A 12,705-nucleotide genomic window follows, 5' to 3' on the forward strand; every position below is an offset into this window, starting at 1 on the left:
GAGGTGGCACAAGGTGGACAATAAGGTCTCTTCCAACCCAAACCATCCTGGGACTCTGTGATCAATGTTAGCAGCGTTCCCTCTGCTCCCAGTGCTGCAGGGTCCTGCCCTCCCCACGGCCAGAGCAGCTCCAGGAGCAGGGAGATGCAGCAGGATGGAACAGTCAGTGCTTCCAGGCTGGAGACACGTCAAAAATACAGTTTCAGCCTTCATGAAGAGAGCTTTAACCATACTGGACACTCAGACAGACGCTCAGTGAGACTCCATGCAGTGCCCTTGGATGGGCCAGACCTCAGGAGATTGCATGGCAGCACTGAAAACGCTGCTGGCAGTGCCACACGGACAGGATCCTACCCCAAAATCGGAGCCCTTGGACCTTTTCCACCCAACAAAAGACCTTTCTTTATTTTATCCAACAGCCCAGACCTGGCTACAGCCCTCACATTCTGTCCAGAGCCCCAGAGGCACATTCCCCAGCCCAGCCCAGCCACTGCCCGCAGCAGCCTCTCTCCAGGGCTGGTTTCCCCAGGGTGATCCCCAATCCCTGATTTCCAGCCTCCCCAGGATCATTCCCAATCCCTGATTTCCAGCCTTCCCAGGATGATCCTCAATCCCTGATTTCCAGCCTCCCCGAGCTCTGCCCAGGCAGCAGGATGTGCTCAGGGCAATTCCCGTTGTGGTTCTGTCCCCAGGGAAGTTTCCCCGGGCCCTGAGAGCGGTGCTGCCCATGCTCGTGGCTGTGCCAGCCCCTCCGTGCCCAGAGCCCCTCGGGCACAGCTTTCCCGCTGGGATAATTCCCGGGATGGCTCCTTGCATCTCCCGCAATGGGGCTGACACGGACACGGTGAGATAAGGAGCGCTGCCCCCGGAGCGCCGGGGCGGGGAGGCAGCTCCCAGCAGGGATTCCCTGGGATTAATCCCAATTACGAGCCCGGCCGAGCCGCTCCAGCCGCTCAGAGGAGGGGTCCCGCCGGCAGCGGCGGCACCGGACCCGCGGGGATGTGCGGCTCTTCGGGGTGTAGCTAAAGCCGCCGGGAATGGCTCTTTTTGATAACACTGCTGAAAGCTGGGCGAGGAAATGAGCTGCAGAACAAAAGCTGGCGCTTATCGAGCCCACAGCCATCACACTTCCGCTGCTTTCACATCAAAAACTCCATTTGCATTTGTAATTGCACTTGAGGAAAACTGATCAGAATTCCCATTAAATGGTTTTTAGTTAAAAGGCGTCGTTCCGGCAGGTTTTGAGCCAGGCTGGGGGCAGTGCCCAGCCCGGGCTCCTGTGATGCCACGGGAGTTCTGTCACTCCCGGGGGCTCCATCCGGCCGGAACGGGCCGAACCTGGCAGTGCGGGAGCCCCCGAGGCCCCTGCTGTGCCAGCCCGGGCTAGGATGGGGCTGGGCTCCCACAAACGCAGCTCCGGAGGAGATGCGGCTGCCCTGCACCCCCGGCAGCGCCCCCGGCCGCGCCCCCGGCCGGGAATGGAGCTCCCCGGGACAGGGGGACGTGTCCCTGCCATGGCACGGTGCCACTGGGTGGGTCCCTCCCAACCCAAACCAGGCTGGGATCCTGGGCTGCTCGAAATTCCTGGACAATTCCCGTCGAATCCCCGATCCCCCCGGGGGTCCGAGGCCAGCCCCCCCCGGGTGTGGGAGCACCCCGGGTACCCCCGGCCGCAGCGAGCCCCGAGGAGCCCTGCACGGGCAACATCAAATAAATAATGGGATACAACAGGAAAGAATCGAGGCTGGGAGCAGCCCGGAGCTCGCTCTCAGTGTCTGACACGGAGGGTGGGACTCACCAGACTCCCAGACCAATTAATCTGCCGCTGCTCCCGTGGAAAGAACAACCCCCCTCGGTGCCTGCTGCCCATTAGCTCCTGGATCCCTGCTCCAGAGCAGGTAATTTAATTTTTCCATGCTATCTATTCCATTTCTCAGCTGACTGCCAGCCAGTGCCTCACATGAAGGGCTCCAGAAGTCACCATTATATTAATGTATCGTGCTACACTGAGCACTTAATGGTCTTTAAGGTCTCTTCCAGCTCAAGCCACTCTGCGATTCTGTGGTTAAATATGATTAAAACACTTAGAGCTGCACGAGGCTCCAGTGCACACAGTACAGGAGGGTTTTGTGTTTTATTCCCCCTGGGAGCCCCTGACATGGTATCCAGTCACTGAGCATCCATCCCAGGCACAGGAGCCTCCCCGGCAGCGGCAGCAGCACCCTCAGGCACTCGGGGCTGTTGTGCCAGCTCGTGGCCAAGAAATGAGTTTCCCTTCTGCCGTACCCGTGTTCTACATACACAAAATGCAGATTTCCCCGTGTGCTCCGCATCACCTGATGGGTAAATGAATTCCAAACAAGGCCCAGCCCAAGCCGTGTTCTTCCAGCTGGGCTGTGCTTGTTGAACAGCAGATTTGAGGCAATCATGAACATTGCCGTGTTACCCACACGCATCGAATCTCACCCGAGCATCGCCTGAACAGCTCAGAGCTGTAAATGAGTTTGAGGAGGAATGCTGCCGAGGTGTTGGGTTTGGATCTGCGTGACAAACACAGCTCCGGGCTGTCCTGTCCTGGGACAGACGGGGGAGCAATTGTGGAGCAGTAACTTCTGACTTTGAGACAAACTGGCAGGGTCAGCACAGAGATCAGCTACAGCAGACTGCGCTGCATGGGAAACTCTTTTCCAATTAACATCCCTTCAGAAAACTTCCCCCTCCCCTGGCGCCCTCAGTTTTCACCTCCTCCTACAGCCAACAGAGGGACTTGGCCCCTCTGTGAGCAACTGCGAGAAAGCCAAGTGTCTCCATCAGTCATTATCTTATATAAGTCACCACTGCATAATAAGCACTATTAAAAATATCACCTTCCCAAATAGCATTTTTTGAAGAAGAATTTTAACTCTTCTCCTGAGAGTCTCTCTTCCAGCTGCAACACCATTTCTGATTATTAACGTGAGTGACACGGGGTGCGAATCCCAGCAAAGCCAGCACAAGACCTTCCTCCCTGCTCCCGAGGAAAAACCCCACCCCGACCAGCATCCCAAAAGAATGAGGCATCCGCTGGAATTAATCGCTGAGGAGAATTAGCACATCACCCAGGACAATGGCGTTTGCTGGAATCCAGCAGATTACCAGGGAACAATCGTCAGCCCCATTAATTTTCATGGATCCTTTCCCTCTGCCAGGCTCTTCGGGGAGGGACTGGCAAAACCCGCTGTGTCAGCACTTGCTCTGCCTCTCGTTACCAGCCCACACTGCTGGTTAAAAATCAGCATTTCAGGGCCTCTGGAATCTGCTTTTCACCTGAGCAGGTGCAGGCACAGCACTGCTGCCAGCCAGGAGCCAGGCCCGCGGCGACTCTTCAGCTCCAGAATCTGCCTTTGCTCTTTTCACTTCTAGAATTCTCTGCAAAGGCTTTTAACTTTTTTTTACTTTTTTTTTTTTGGCCCATGAGGCAAGAGCACAATGTACGTCAGAGCAGAACAATGTCATGGAATGGTTTGGGTTGGAAAGGACCTTAAATCCCATCCAGTGCCACCCCTGCCATGGCAGGGACACCTCGCACTGTCCCAATCCCCATTCAGCCTGGCCCTGGACACTGCCAGGGATGGGACAATGTCATTTGAGTAAATCAGTGGCAGGGCCCTGTAAGTCTTCAGGTGACCTCCAGCCACAGCCAAGCACTTCCAAGCCAAGGATTTCTGCATTTCCCAGGCCAGTGCTGGCCGGGCAAGCAGTCCCTGATCTCTGGGCACATCCAAGCATTGAACAACCACTTTTGCACTGGAACGGCGCCCATTTAATTAACAAAAAGATTTGCAAGAGGATCATTACTTACTGCCAAATGCATAACTGCTCATTAGGCCCTCAGGGGAAATGAATAATTACTCCTGCAATCTACAGATTGTGTCTTTTTCTGCAGTGAAAAATGGTTTCATCTCCCCAGCTGGGGTGGGAAACTGAGGGCCGGGGGAGAACTCTCAGCCCAGCAGCAGCAGGAGCGCAGGGAGAAGCTCCCCCAGGAGCTCAGCCTGCCCCGGGGACTCTCCACGGATCCTCCTGCTCTCCACAAAGACCTCTGGAAAAAACAGCAACCGTGCCCTTGGAATGATGGAAACTCTGTGCTGCCTTCTGGAGCCTTTCTGGTGCAGGGGTGAAGCCAGCAAATATGAAAATACACTGAAAACAAGGAAGAAAAGGCTTATCAGGCAGTCACAGGGCTGCACGGGAGGTTTATCCATGGAAAAGCTGCCTTTCATCCAGCCTCCCCCCTCCCCAGCTGCCCACAGCCCTCCCCACACCACGGCAGAGGCACAAGCAGAGGGGTGCTCAACCCAGCGTGGGGAAAAGCACAGAGCAGTGCAAACACATCTCAGCTGAGTGTTCTGGCTGGCGTAGACTGTGAAACACCAAGTTCTGGTTCAAAGAGGGGTGCAAAGAACAGCCCCACTGAGCCGTGCCCCCCTGAGCTGTGCCCCCCTGAGCCGTGCCCACTGAGCCATGCCAGACACAGTCGGCATCGCCAGAGCACCAAGGCTGGTGACACAGAACCTGCTCTCCCCTGGCCCTGAGCCTTGCCACAGCCTGGATTTATCATCATTCCTAAAGGAGGCAGCCTTGAAATAAACCTGCAAGCCACGAGAGGAGGTTTTGCTCCCGAATTCACTGCCCTGCTCAGCACTTTGTGTCGGTGCAGCATCCGGCAACATCCCTTTCTCAGCAGATGCCAAAGTCAGCCCAAAGACTCCGGATGAAACATCCTTTAACCAGCACCACGTGGGCTGACCTTCATCCCAGGCTGCAGCCCTCAAACCTGTCTATAAATACCCCCAGAAACACCCCAGCTCTGGGGTGAGCCCCCCGAGAGGCGCCGGCTGTGCTGCAGCGGGAGCGGGCCCAGCAGGAGCTCCTGCCCAGCACCTGCCAGCCCAGGCTTGGCAGCCAGGCCTGCACAGGAGCTGCACGTCGGGGGAAAAGCAGCAAAGTGCAAATTCCTGCTGGGCAGCGGCAGCTGAGGGGCAGCTGGGATTGACTGCGGCGGGGGGAAGGGGAGGGCAGAGCCTGCTTTGTTCTCCCCACAAAACCAAGCGCCTGCAGCATGGAACTTCCAAAGAAAGGTGGGAAGGGGTGGGAATGACCCTGGAGGTAGCAGCACGCTGAGCCTGAGCTTGTGCACGGCTCTGTGAGGACTTCAGGGAATCACCATGGGATGGTTTGGGCTGGAAGGGACCTTAAAGCTCCTCCGTGGGCAGGGAGAGAACCCTACAGAAATAACAAACTCCAAGGAACTGAGCTCTGGGGAAGGCCAGACATGGGGAAGTGTCCTGTCACCGCTGCACCAGGTAGCTGCTGTGTAGTCTGAACAGACTAAAAAAGACTGAAAATCCACCCAGGACACCTGACACTGACTATTAAAACAGGACACAGCTGGATGCAGCTCTGTGGATCAATCTGCACAGGAAATAGGGAAAACATTAAGGCTGGAAGATATATCCCAATAAATATAATGCAGCAGCACTCAGGACAGGGCAGATGAGGACAGGATTACAGTGCAGGATTACAGGACCCCATCAAGAGCCCTCCTATATTTTGCCATCTAAAGATTAGATATTTTAAAGCTTCAATGCACAAAATGGGCCTCGCTAAGGAAGCCTGGAACAGCAGCTATGGCAAAGGGATCATTACCAAATTCCCCTCTTCTGGGGTACTTCTGCAGGGGTGTAAGAGGCGGCTCTGTATGATGGGGGTTAAATCCCCCTTGGTGTTCAACCCCTTGGACGGCCTTGGCTGACACCTGATAACATCTTCAACCTGCTGGAGCTTCCAGCATCTACGCCTGCAACAATCCCATGTTGGAGAGTTCCCCAGTTCCATCACAAGAGGCTGGGAAAGGTTTCCTGTGCTCAAACCTGTTGGACAAAATGTCCTTTGCTCCCCCCTGCCCCCGTTCCTGCCTTGTGGGAGACGGTGGGTGAGTGGCTACAGGCTGTTCCTGATTTAAGCACATCTGTAATCCCTGCCCATCATCTTTTCCCTAAGCCAAAAGCCTGTTTAATCACCCCGTGCAGGGGCAATGCCTTCCCTCAGACCCCTCTGCTTGCCAGAGCCCAGGCTCTGAATCCTTTTGCAATGCCATGGCCAGCACTGCCAAGGGTTTGGGGTGTCAGCTCCTCCCAGCTCCACAATCAGGAAAGGGAGAAGGGAAGAGGGCAGGGGGGAAAGGGGGAAGGAGAAAGGGAGAAGGATAAGGAAAGGGAACATCCTACAAAGGGCTGCCTGCTGGCCAGCCTCTGCATAAAGTTTCACAATCCTAAATTCCCAGGGTTTAATTTGTTGCTTAACCAACAGAAGCAGCAGAACGAGGACAGGGATGGGATGCAGGAACTCAGGGTGTTCCCTGCAGGACACCCCAAGGAGGCCAAGCCAACTCAGGTGGGTTTGGCAGGGATTTCTGGGTGGTGGGAAGAATTTGCCCTGCTGGAACAGAACCTCAGCAGACATAAAATAGATAAAACAGGAATGCAAAGCCCAGCCCAGCTGCAGCATGGGTTAATCCAGCAGCGCCTCGGTGCTCTGTAACCTCCACAAATACTCTCCACCCCAACATTTGGCAGCAGCATGTTTTGCAGGAGCTGCCTGGGTGCTCTTGCAGACACATTACTCCTGTAAGATTCCCCCCAGGCCCTCTGAGCACAGCTGCCCTGCTCACAGACCCTGTGGAATCAGCAAGGGGCAGAACATCAGGAGCTTTCCCAGTCAGAGCCTCAGCACAGCTACATGTGCACGGACAGGAGCTCTGCAACGAGCACCTCGTTGGATAATGAGACACCAAATTTGCTTTGTAAATGGTGTTTCATCTGAGAGAAATTCTGTTGTCATCAGAAACGAGCCAAGCTCACGCACTGCTGCACTTTGGGGTCTTCTGTAAGAGCTGAACTGTGCTGCAGCAATGAAAGGGAGAAGAACTGATCAGCCTGTAAATGAACCAGCTTTACAAGTGTTTAGTATAAGTGTTTCTTGTTCACAATTCATTACTTCCCACACATAATTGAATAAATCTTAATAAAAAAGAAGGTTCTACTGTGCTGGCTTTGGACTGGGCCCATGGAGAGCTAAGGAAACATCCAGGAGGCAGAAGAAGAAAGAGAGAACGTCCAAGCTCACTGTCAGATAGGAGTCCTTGTACTTCTGGAAGAGAAAAAACCCTGTGGAAGCAGCAGGTGGGAACTGCTGGAGCATCCCTACCCTCAGCAGAGCCCTCTGCCCAGCCCTCTCCCACAGGATAAATCTCTGGATTCGTGGGAAACACAGTAAGTTACAGCTGATTCTGTCAGCTGTGAAAAATGTACACTCTTAAAATGGAGCAGGGGCTCCAATCCATCAGCTTCAACAGAAATGAGGCACATGCTTTATTTCCCCCGACTGATGGCTCTGCTGAATGAGGGACACTCCACTTACCAAGCCAAGGAACAGCAGAGTGTGGCTGAGGGTGTGTGCAGCTCCTGAGCCACAGCCCTGGGCAACCCCAGCTGCCCCACAGCAGCCCCACAAGCTCTCATTAATTACATTTTCCTATGGATTTAAAATTCCCTCTGCATCCATATCCAACCCTACAGAAATTTTCTGCCCCGGCTCTTTGCAGGTTTCTCCCCCAGGCTGAGCACGTTTTGGTGCAGCAGAACACAGAGATGGGCACTGCTGTCAACTTGTGGGTGACGCCTTTGGCCCGTTCCAGGGCCAGGACGTGTCCTTGCACCAGGACAGTCTGTGGAGGACACTTCAGGCAGGGATCACAGCCCTCCATGGGAGCACTACCCCTGTGCTCCTCAGCGAGGGCACAAGTTCTGAATCGTGTCTGCATGGACCAACAGCATGGGAAGTGCAGAATTGGAGAGAAACAAGATAAATGGGGATTTTCCTGTCCTGAGAAGGACACTGACCTTTTCAAACATAACTGCAGGGTGGGGTTAGGATCATCAGGAGCAGCAAAGGAATTTCTCATTAAAGGGTGGTGAGTTTCCAGGCCAGAAGCCGCAGTGAGGGAGAGGATCTCGCTCAGGGACAGAGGGCTCCTGCCAGCCCGGGATTACTCTGCCACAGCTCTGCTCGCAGCCCCACATCTCCGGGATGCCGATCCACTGCCGTGGGACACTCTCCCATTTCATCCCCCAGCACTGCGGGCTCAGTTCCCTTTCTCTAACCCCAGCTGGCCCAGCAGCATGGTGGCACAAAACTCTTTGCCATTTCTCCTGGTTCTGACTCCAAAACTGCTCTTTCACAGCCCCACTTGTCCCTGGACATTGTCACCAAATGTCCCCACACAGCAGTGAAAGCTGGGGCACAACTGTGCTGGATCCATAGAAATACCAGTCGTGGTGTCTTATTTCAATTTTAAGCTCACACTAGCCACGGGCAAAGATCAACCTCTTGGGAAAGCAAACGTTCCAAAGAAAATTTGCTTTTCTTAGTAGCAGAGAGAACTTGTAGACTTTCCATACAGGACATCACCCTTTGAAAGGTCACCTCTTTGGAAGCAAAGCGCAGTGACAATTGCTGGACTAGGCCACCAATGTCTCTTCACCCACCATCCCCAGCCAACCCCCGTTCCCCAGGCTGTTCCAGGTCCCGCATGGATGGCCCCCTTTCCCTTGGACACCCCCCCTAAGCCAAAAACCACACATTTCCCAGCCTGGGGTTTGGGCTCTCAGTCCACTTGCTCCATGAGGAGGGTGAGGGGCTCAGGGTTCAGGACCTGAGCTGGAAAATTCAGTGTGATTTTCCCCACCCTGGAAGTGCTCCAGGCCAGGTTGGACAGGGCTTGGAGCAACCTGTTCTAGTGGAAAGTCCTAGTGCCTGTGGCAGGATGAGATGGATTTTTACCCAGCCCAAAGCATTCCACAATTCTGTGATTACTGTTAGAAGAGAAAGATCAAATTCAGTGTTTTAGGTCACACGCATTCAGCTTTGCTCAAACTCATCCTAATTCTCACAGTGCTCCGAAAAGTTGAAGCAGTCACTAAGGCAGCCAAGGGGCTCAGCTGCTGCCAGCCCCCCCAGAGGTGTGCCCGGGCTTGTCCCTGGCATGGGGGTCACAGCCACGTACCTGCAGCTCGTGCCGGGGTGGGCAGTGTCCTGCAGGGCCAGCCCGTGCAGCCGCAGGACCCTCTGCAGCCGCAGGATCCTCTGCAGCCGCAGGACCCTCTGCAGCCGCAGGATCCTCTGCAGCCGCAGGATCCTCTGCAGCTGCAGGATCCTCTGCAGCCGTTCTCTGTCGGTGCTGTGGCCCCATGGCCCGGGCCAGCCCTGGGCAGAGCTGTGTGCCCACGGCCCCCCGCCCGCCCCGTGCCCTGGGCAGGGGGATGTTGGCACACAAGGGCTTGTAAATGTGCATGGGGGCCACCGGGGCCACCGCCCGGGGCTGGGGACACAACAGCTCCTGTGCTGCCCACCAGGAACCCGCAGCTGCCGAGGGGTTCCTCTCCCAGAGCTGGGATGGGGTTCCTGTCCCAGAGCTGGGATGGGGTTCCTCTCCCAGAGCTGGGATGGGGTTCCTCTCCCAGACATTCTTTATATTATTGCAGCCAGCCCCTTTTGATTGATGCCCAGGATGGATCTTGGTCATCTGCTGAGACCTCTCCTGGCCCAGCACCCCAAGGGGTGAGGACTGCTGGTGGGAATAGAGTGCTGACCCCATTCCCCAGGTCTTATATTTAGATAATGAGAAATATTTGTCTGGGATTCAATCCAAGGCCAATAAACACAAGGCAAATTCTCTCACAGGGTGTATTTTGGGCTCTGGGCTGGCCAGATGAACTCTGCAGGCATCTCCTCTGCAACTCCCTGGAACATCTTGTTTTATCACAGTGCACTGCGAGCTCTCAGAGCTGGGCTTACCTGGGAGCTTCCCCAGCATCTGCAGCCTCCCGCGGTGTGACAATTCATATGAATTAAATGATGATGTTAACAATGATTTACCACTGCTGAACAGCAAACAAAAAGGTTCTGGCTCACAGACTCCCAGAATGGTTTGTGCTGGAAGGAACCTTAAAGATCATCTTATTGCAAACTCCCCTGCCATGAGCAGGGACACCTTCCACCACCCCAGGGTGCTCCAAGCCCCATCCAACCAGCCTTGAACAATCCAGGGGTGGTTTTTGTGGTCTTCATCCCTGCAACACCCAGAAGGGCCCCAGTGACCTTTTCTGGCCACATCAGACAGCCCTGCCAAGGTCTGGTTCATGCCACTGAGGCAGATGTCTGAGACTTCTATTTTAAAAACTTACCCCATTTCAGCCCCAAATACATTAGAAAAATAAGTTAAATAATCAAGTGATGGACGTATCATGAACTCAACTAATCCTTAAATCTTCCAAAGCAGATAAAGAAAGACTGATCCCAACCCCAGAATATATTTGAAAAGCTCATAATTCAATGTCACTGAGGGGAGCTTGGCAGGAACAGTGGGATTACCCCATTATTCTTCTTGTGTGACTGTCACTTCAGGGCATGGGTGGCCCTGGGTGTCCTCAGGAGGGTCCTGCCCAAGGATGGGGGTCCTGCTCTCACAGTGCTGATCCCACGGGGGGTGCAGGGGGGATTTCAACCCAGCTCTTTGCAGCCCAAGGACACCCAAGGCTGTCCCTGCTCTGTCCCCCGAGGCTGTTCCTCCCAGGGCCCCGTGGTGTTTCCCCCCTGCAGTGTAAGTCCAAGGCTGTACCTGTGATCTCTGCTGCAGCTGCCTTTGGTTTTACCTCCTGCCAGCCCCAGCTCCCTGCTCATCCATAATGCAAGGTGAACCAGCACTAAAAAGTATTTCTGCCAGCTCCTCTGAGTTTTTTGGACACAAGGATTTTGCTGGAGGATCAGGGTTTGTGTGGATCAGCACCTTCAGAAACTTAGTTCTCCCAGAAGTTATTCCCCAGCACTTTGTTTTTGTGGAGCTGTTCGAGCCCCTGGGTGCCAACCACAGAATCTGCCCCCTGCCAGCCACAGACCCCTCCTGCTCCCTTCAGGTGCTTTGAACATTCCTGCATTAACACCCACATGCTCCTGCTCTCAGCCTTAGTTCCTTTTCCTTTCACTTATCCCATTCCTAATTTTTATTGCCGTGACATTCTACTTCATTTCTTATCCAAGCACATCTGCAAGAACTCGGTTTGTGCCGGGCACTGCGGGCATCCCCATCCTGCCTGGGATTAGGGAAGATCCGGGATGATTCTCACCGGGATCCCGGCTGCCACCGAAGTGAGGGGAAGGGAAACTCCGGGCGAGGGGAAGGGAAACTCCGGGCGAGGTGCAGGAAGCCTCCCCTCCCTGGCCGGTCCCGGAGCCGCCCTGGGGCGCTCCCGGCTGCGGCTCCTCGGGACCGGGACAGCATCACCCCGGGGCAGCAGCATCACCCCGGGGAGCAGCAGCATCACCCCGGGACAGCATCACCCCGGGCCGTTCCTGCGGAGGTTCCGATTTCAGCGCGGGTCTGACCCCGCACAGGAGATTAGACACTCGCACGTCTAATTTCCACTAATACCAAGATCCCCTTATATTTTTTTAAAGGAGAAAGATCAGATTCTGGAGGCTGCGACATTTAAGACCGATGGGGCGAGAGATGCAGCCGGGGCAGGTTTCCCCTCCCCTCCCGGGGGGCTCCTTCCCAGGCTGAGCAGGAGGGGGGACAGGGACCCTCCCTGCCACCCACGCGGCCCCTGCTCCACAGCAGTAACTTTTCAACTCTGTTCAAACAAAACCACAGCCACCTGAACAAACTGGAAACAAGGCTCAGCAACCTCGCACAGCGTGTGCTGGAGAAGTTATGGGAACCAAGAGACAAGTTTGCAGGATATTCAGCTCTGTAAAGCATGAATAACCAGACAAATCAGATTTACAAAGCCAAAGACCTTTCTATTATTATTACTGTGGCTGCGATTATTACTGTTGCGGTTGTTGCTGTTGTTATTATCACGACTGTCACGACGACGCCGGCCAGCAGCGCTCCCGGGGCAGGGCACGTACCTGTGGGGCATGCCGGTGGTGTAGGCGATGGTGTACTCGTGGGACAGCTCGCACACCCGCAGGTACCAGTTCATCTCCAGCTCCCGCAGCAGCGCCAGGCGCCGGGCTCGCTGCTGGGGCTGCCCGGCCCGGGCCCGGCCCTCCTTGCTGCTCTCGGCCGAGCTCTTCAGGGCTCTGTCCCTGCTGCCCAGGGACAGCACCGACGGCTTCCTCAGCTTCAGGGAGTCGTCGGCGCTCTTCCCCCCCACGGTCCCCGTGCGTGCCGCCAGCATTTCTCCTCCTGCCTCGGCGCCGAGCGCTCAGCCTCAAACCATTGAAGTGATTTCGGCGCGCTCTTTCTCCCTCTATAACCTCACGCCGGCCACAAAGCTGTAATTAGAGACGCGTGTGCGGGGCTTAAGCGGAAAGGAGAGCCGCAAGCTCCTCACGGGAACATCTGTAGCGATGTGCCAGCGGCTCCGCGGCCGGGGGACACTCCTCAAAACATCCCAGGCACAGCCCCACGCCTCGGCTGGCCCGGGACGGACGAGGGCTCTGGCTGGAGGCTTCTGGAACACCCGTGCGGCTCCCCGGCGCCGCAGACATCGGAGGTGAAGTCACACGTGTCACCTTGGGGGCGAACGCTGGCCCACGTGGGCTGGCCCGGGCACAGCGCAGCGCGGCTCCTGCCGGCCCCGGCCATCCCCGTGCCCA

The 12,705-nt window shown here is 55.5% G+C and overlaps 1 protein-coding gene across 1 annotated transcript in view; it reads right to left on the bottom strand.

Moving 5' to 3' along the window:
* Positions 1 to 12,705, bottom strand: part of KCNAB1 (potassium voltage-gated channel subfamily A regulatory beta subunit 1) — a 56,058-nt gene extending 43,353 nt beyond the window's left edge. The window contains exon 1 of the mRNA XM_063408499.1: positions 12,013 to 12,705. Coding sequence (XP_063264569.1) covers positions 12,013 to 12,284 — 272 coding nt within the window. The 5' untranslated portion in view covers positions 12,285 to 12,705. The remainder of the gene's footprint in view (positions 1 to 12,012) is intronic.

This window comes from Prinia subflava, chromosome 11 (assembly GCF_021018805.1).
Source record: "Prinia subflava isolate CZ2003 ecotype Zambia chromosome 11, Cam_Psub_1.2, whole genome shotgun sequence".
NCBI classification, from domain to species: Eukaryota; Metazoa; Chordata; class Aves; order Passeriformes; family Cisticolidae; genus Prinia; species Prinia subflava.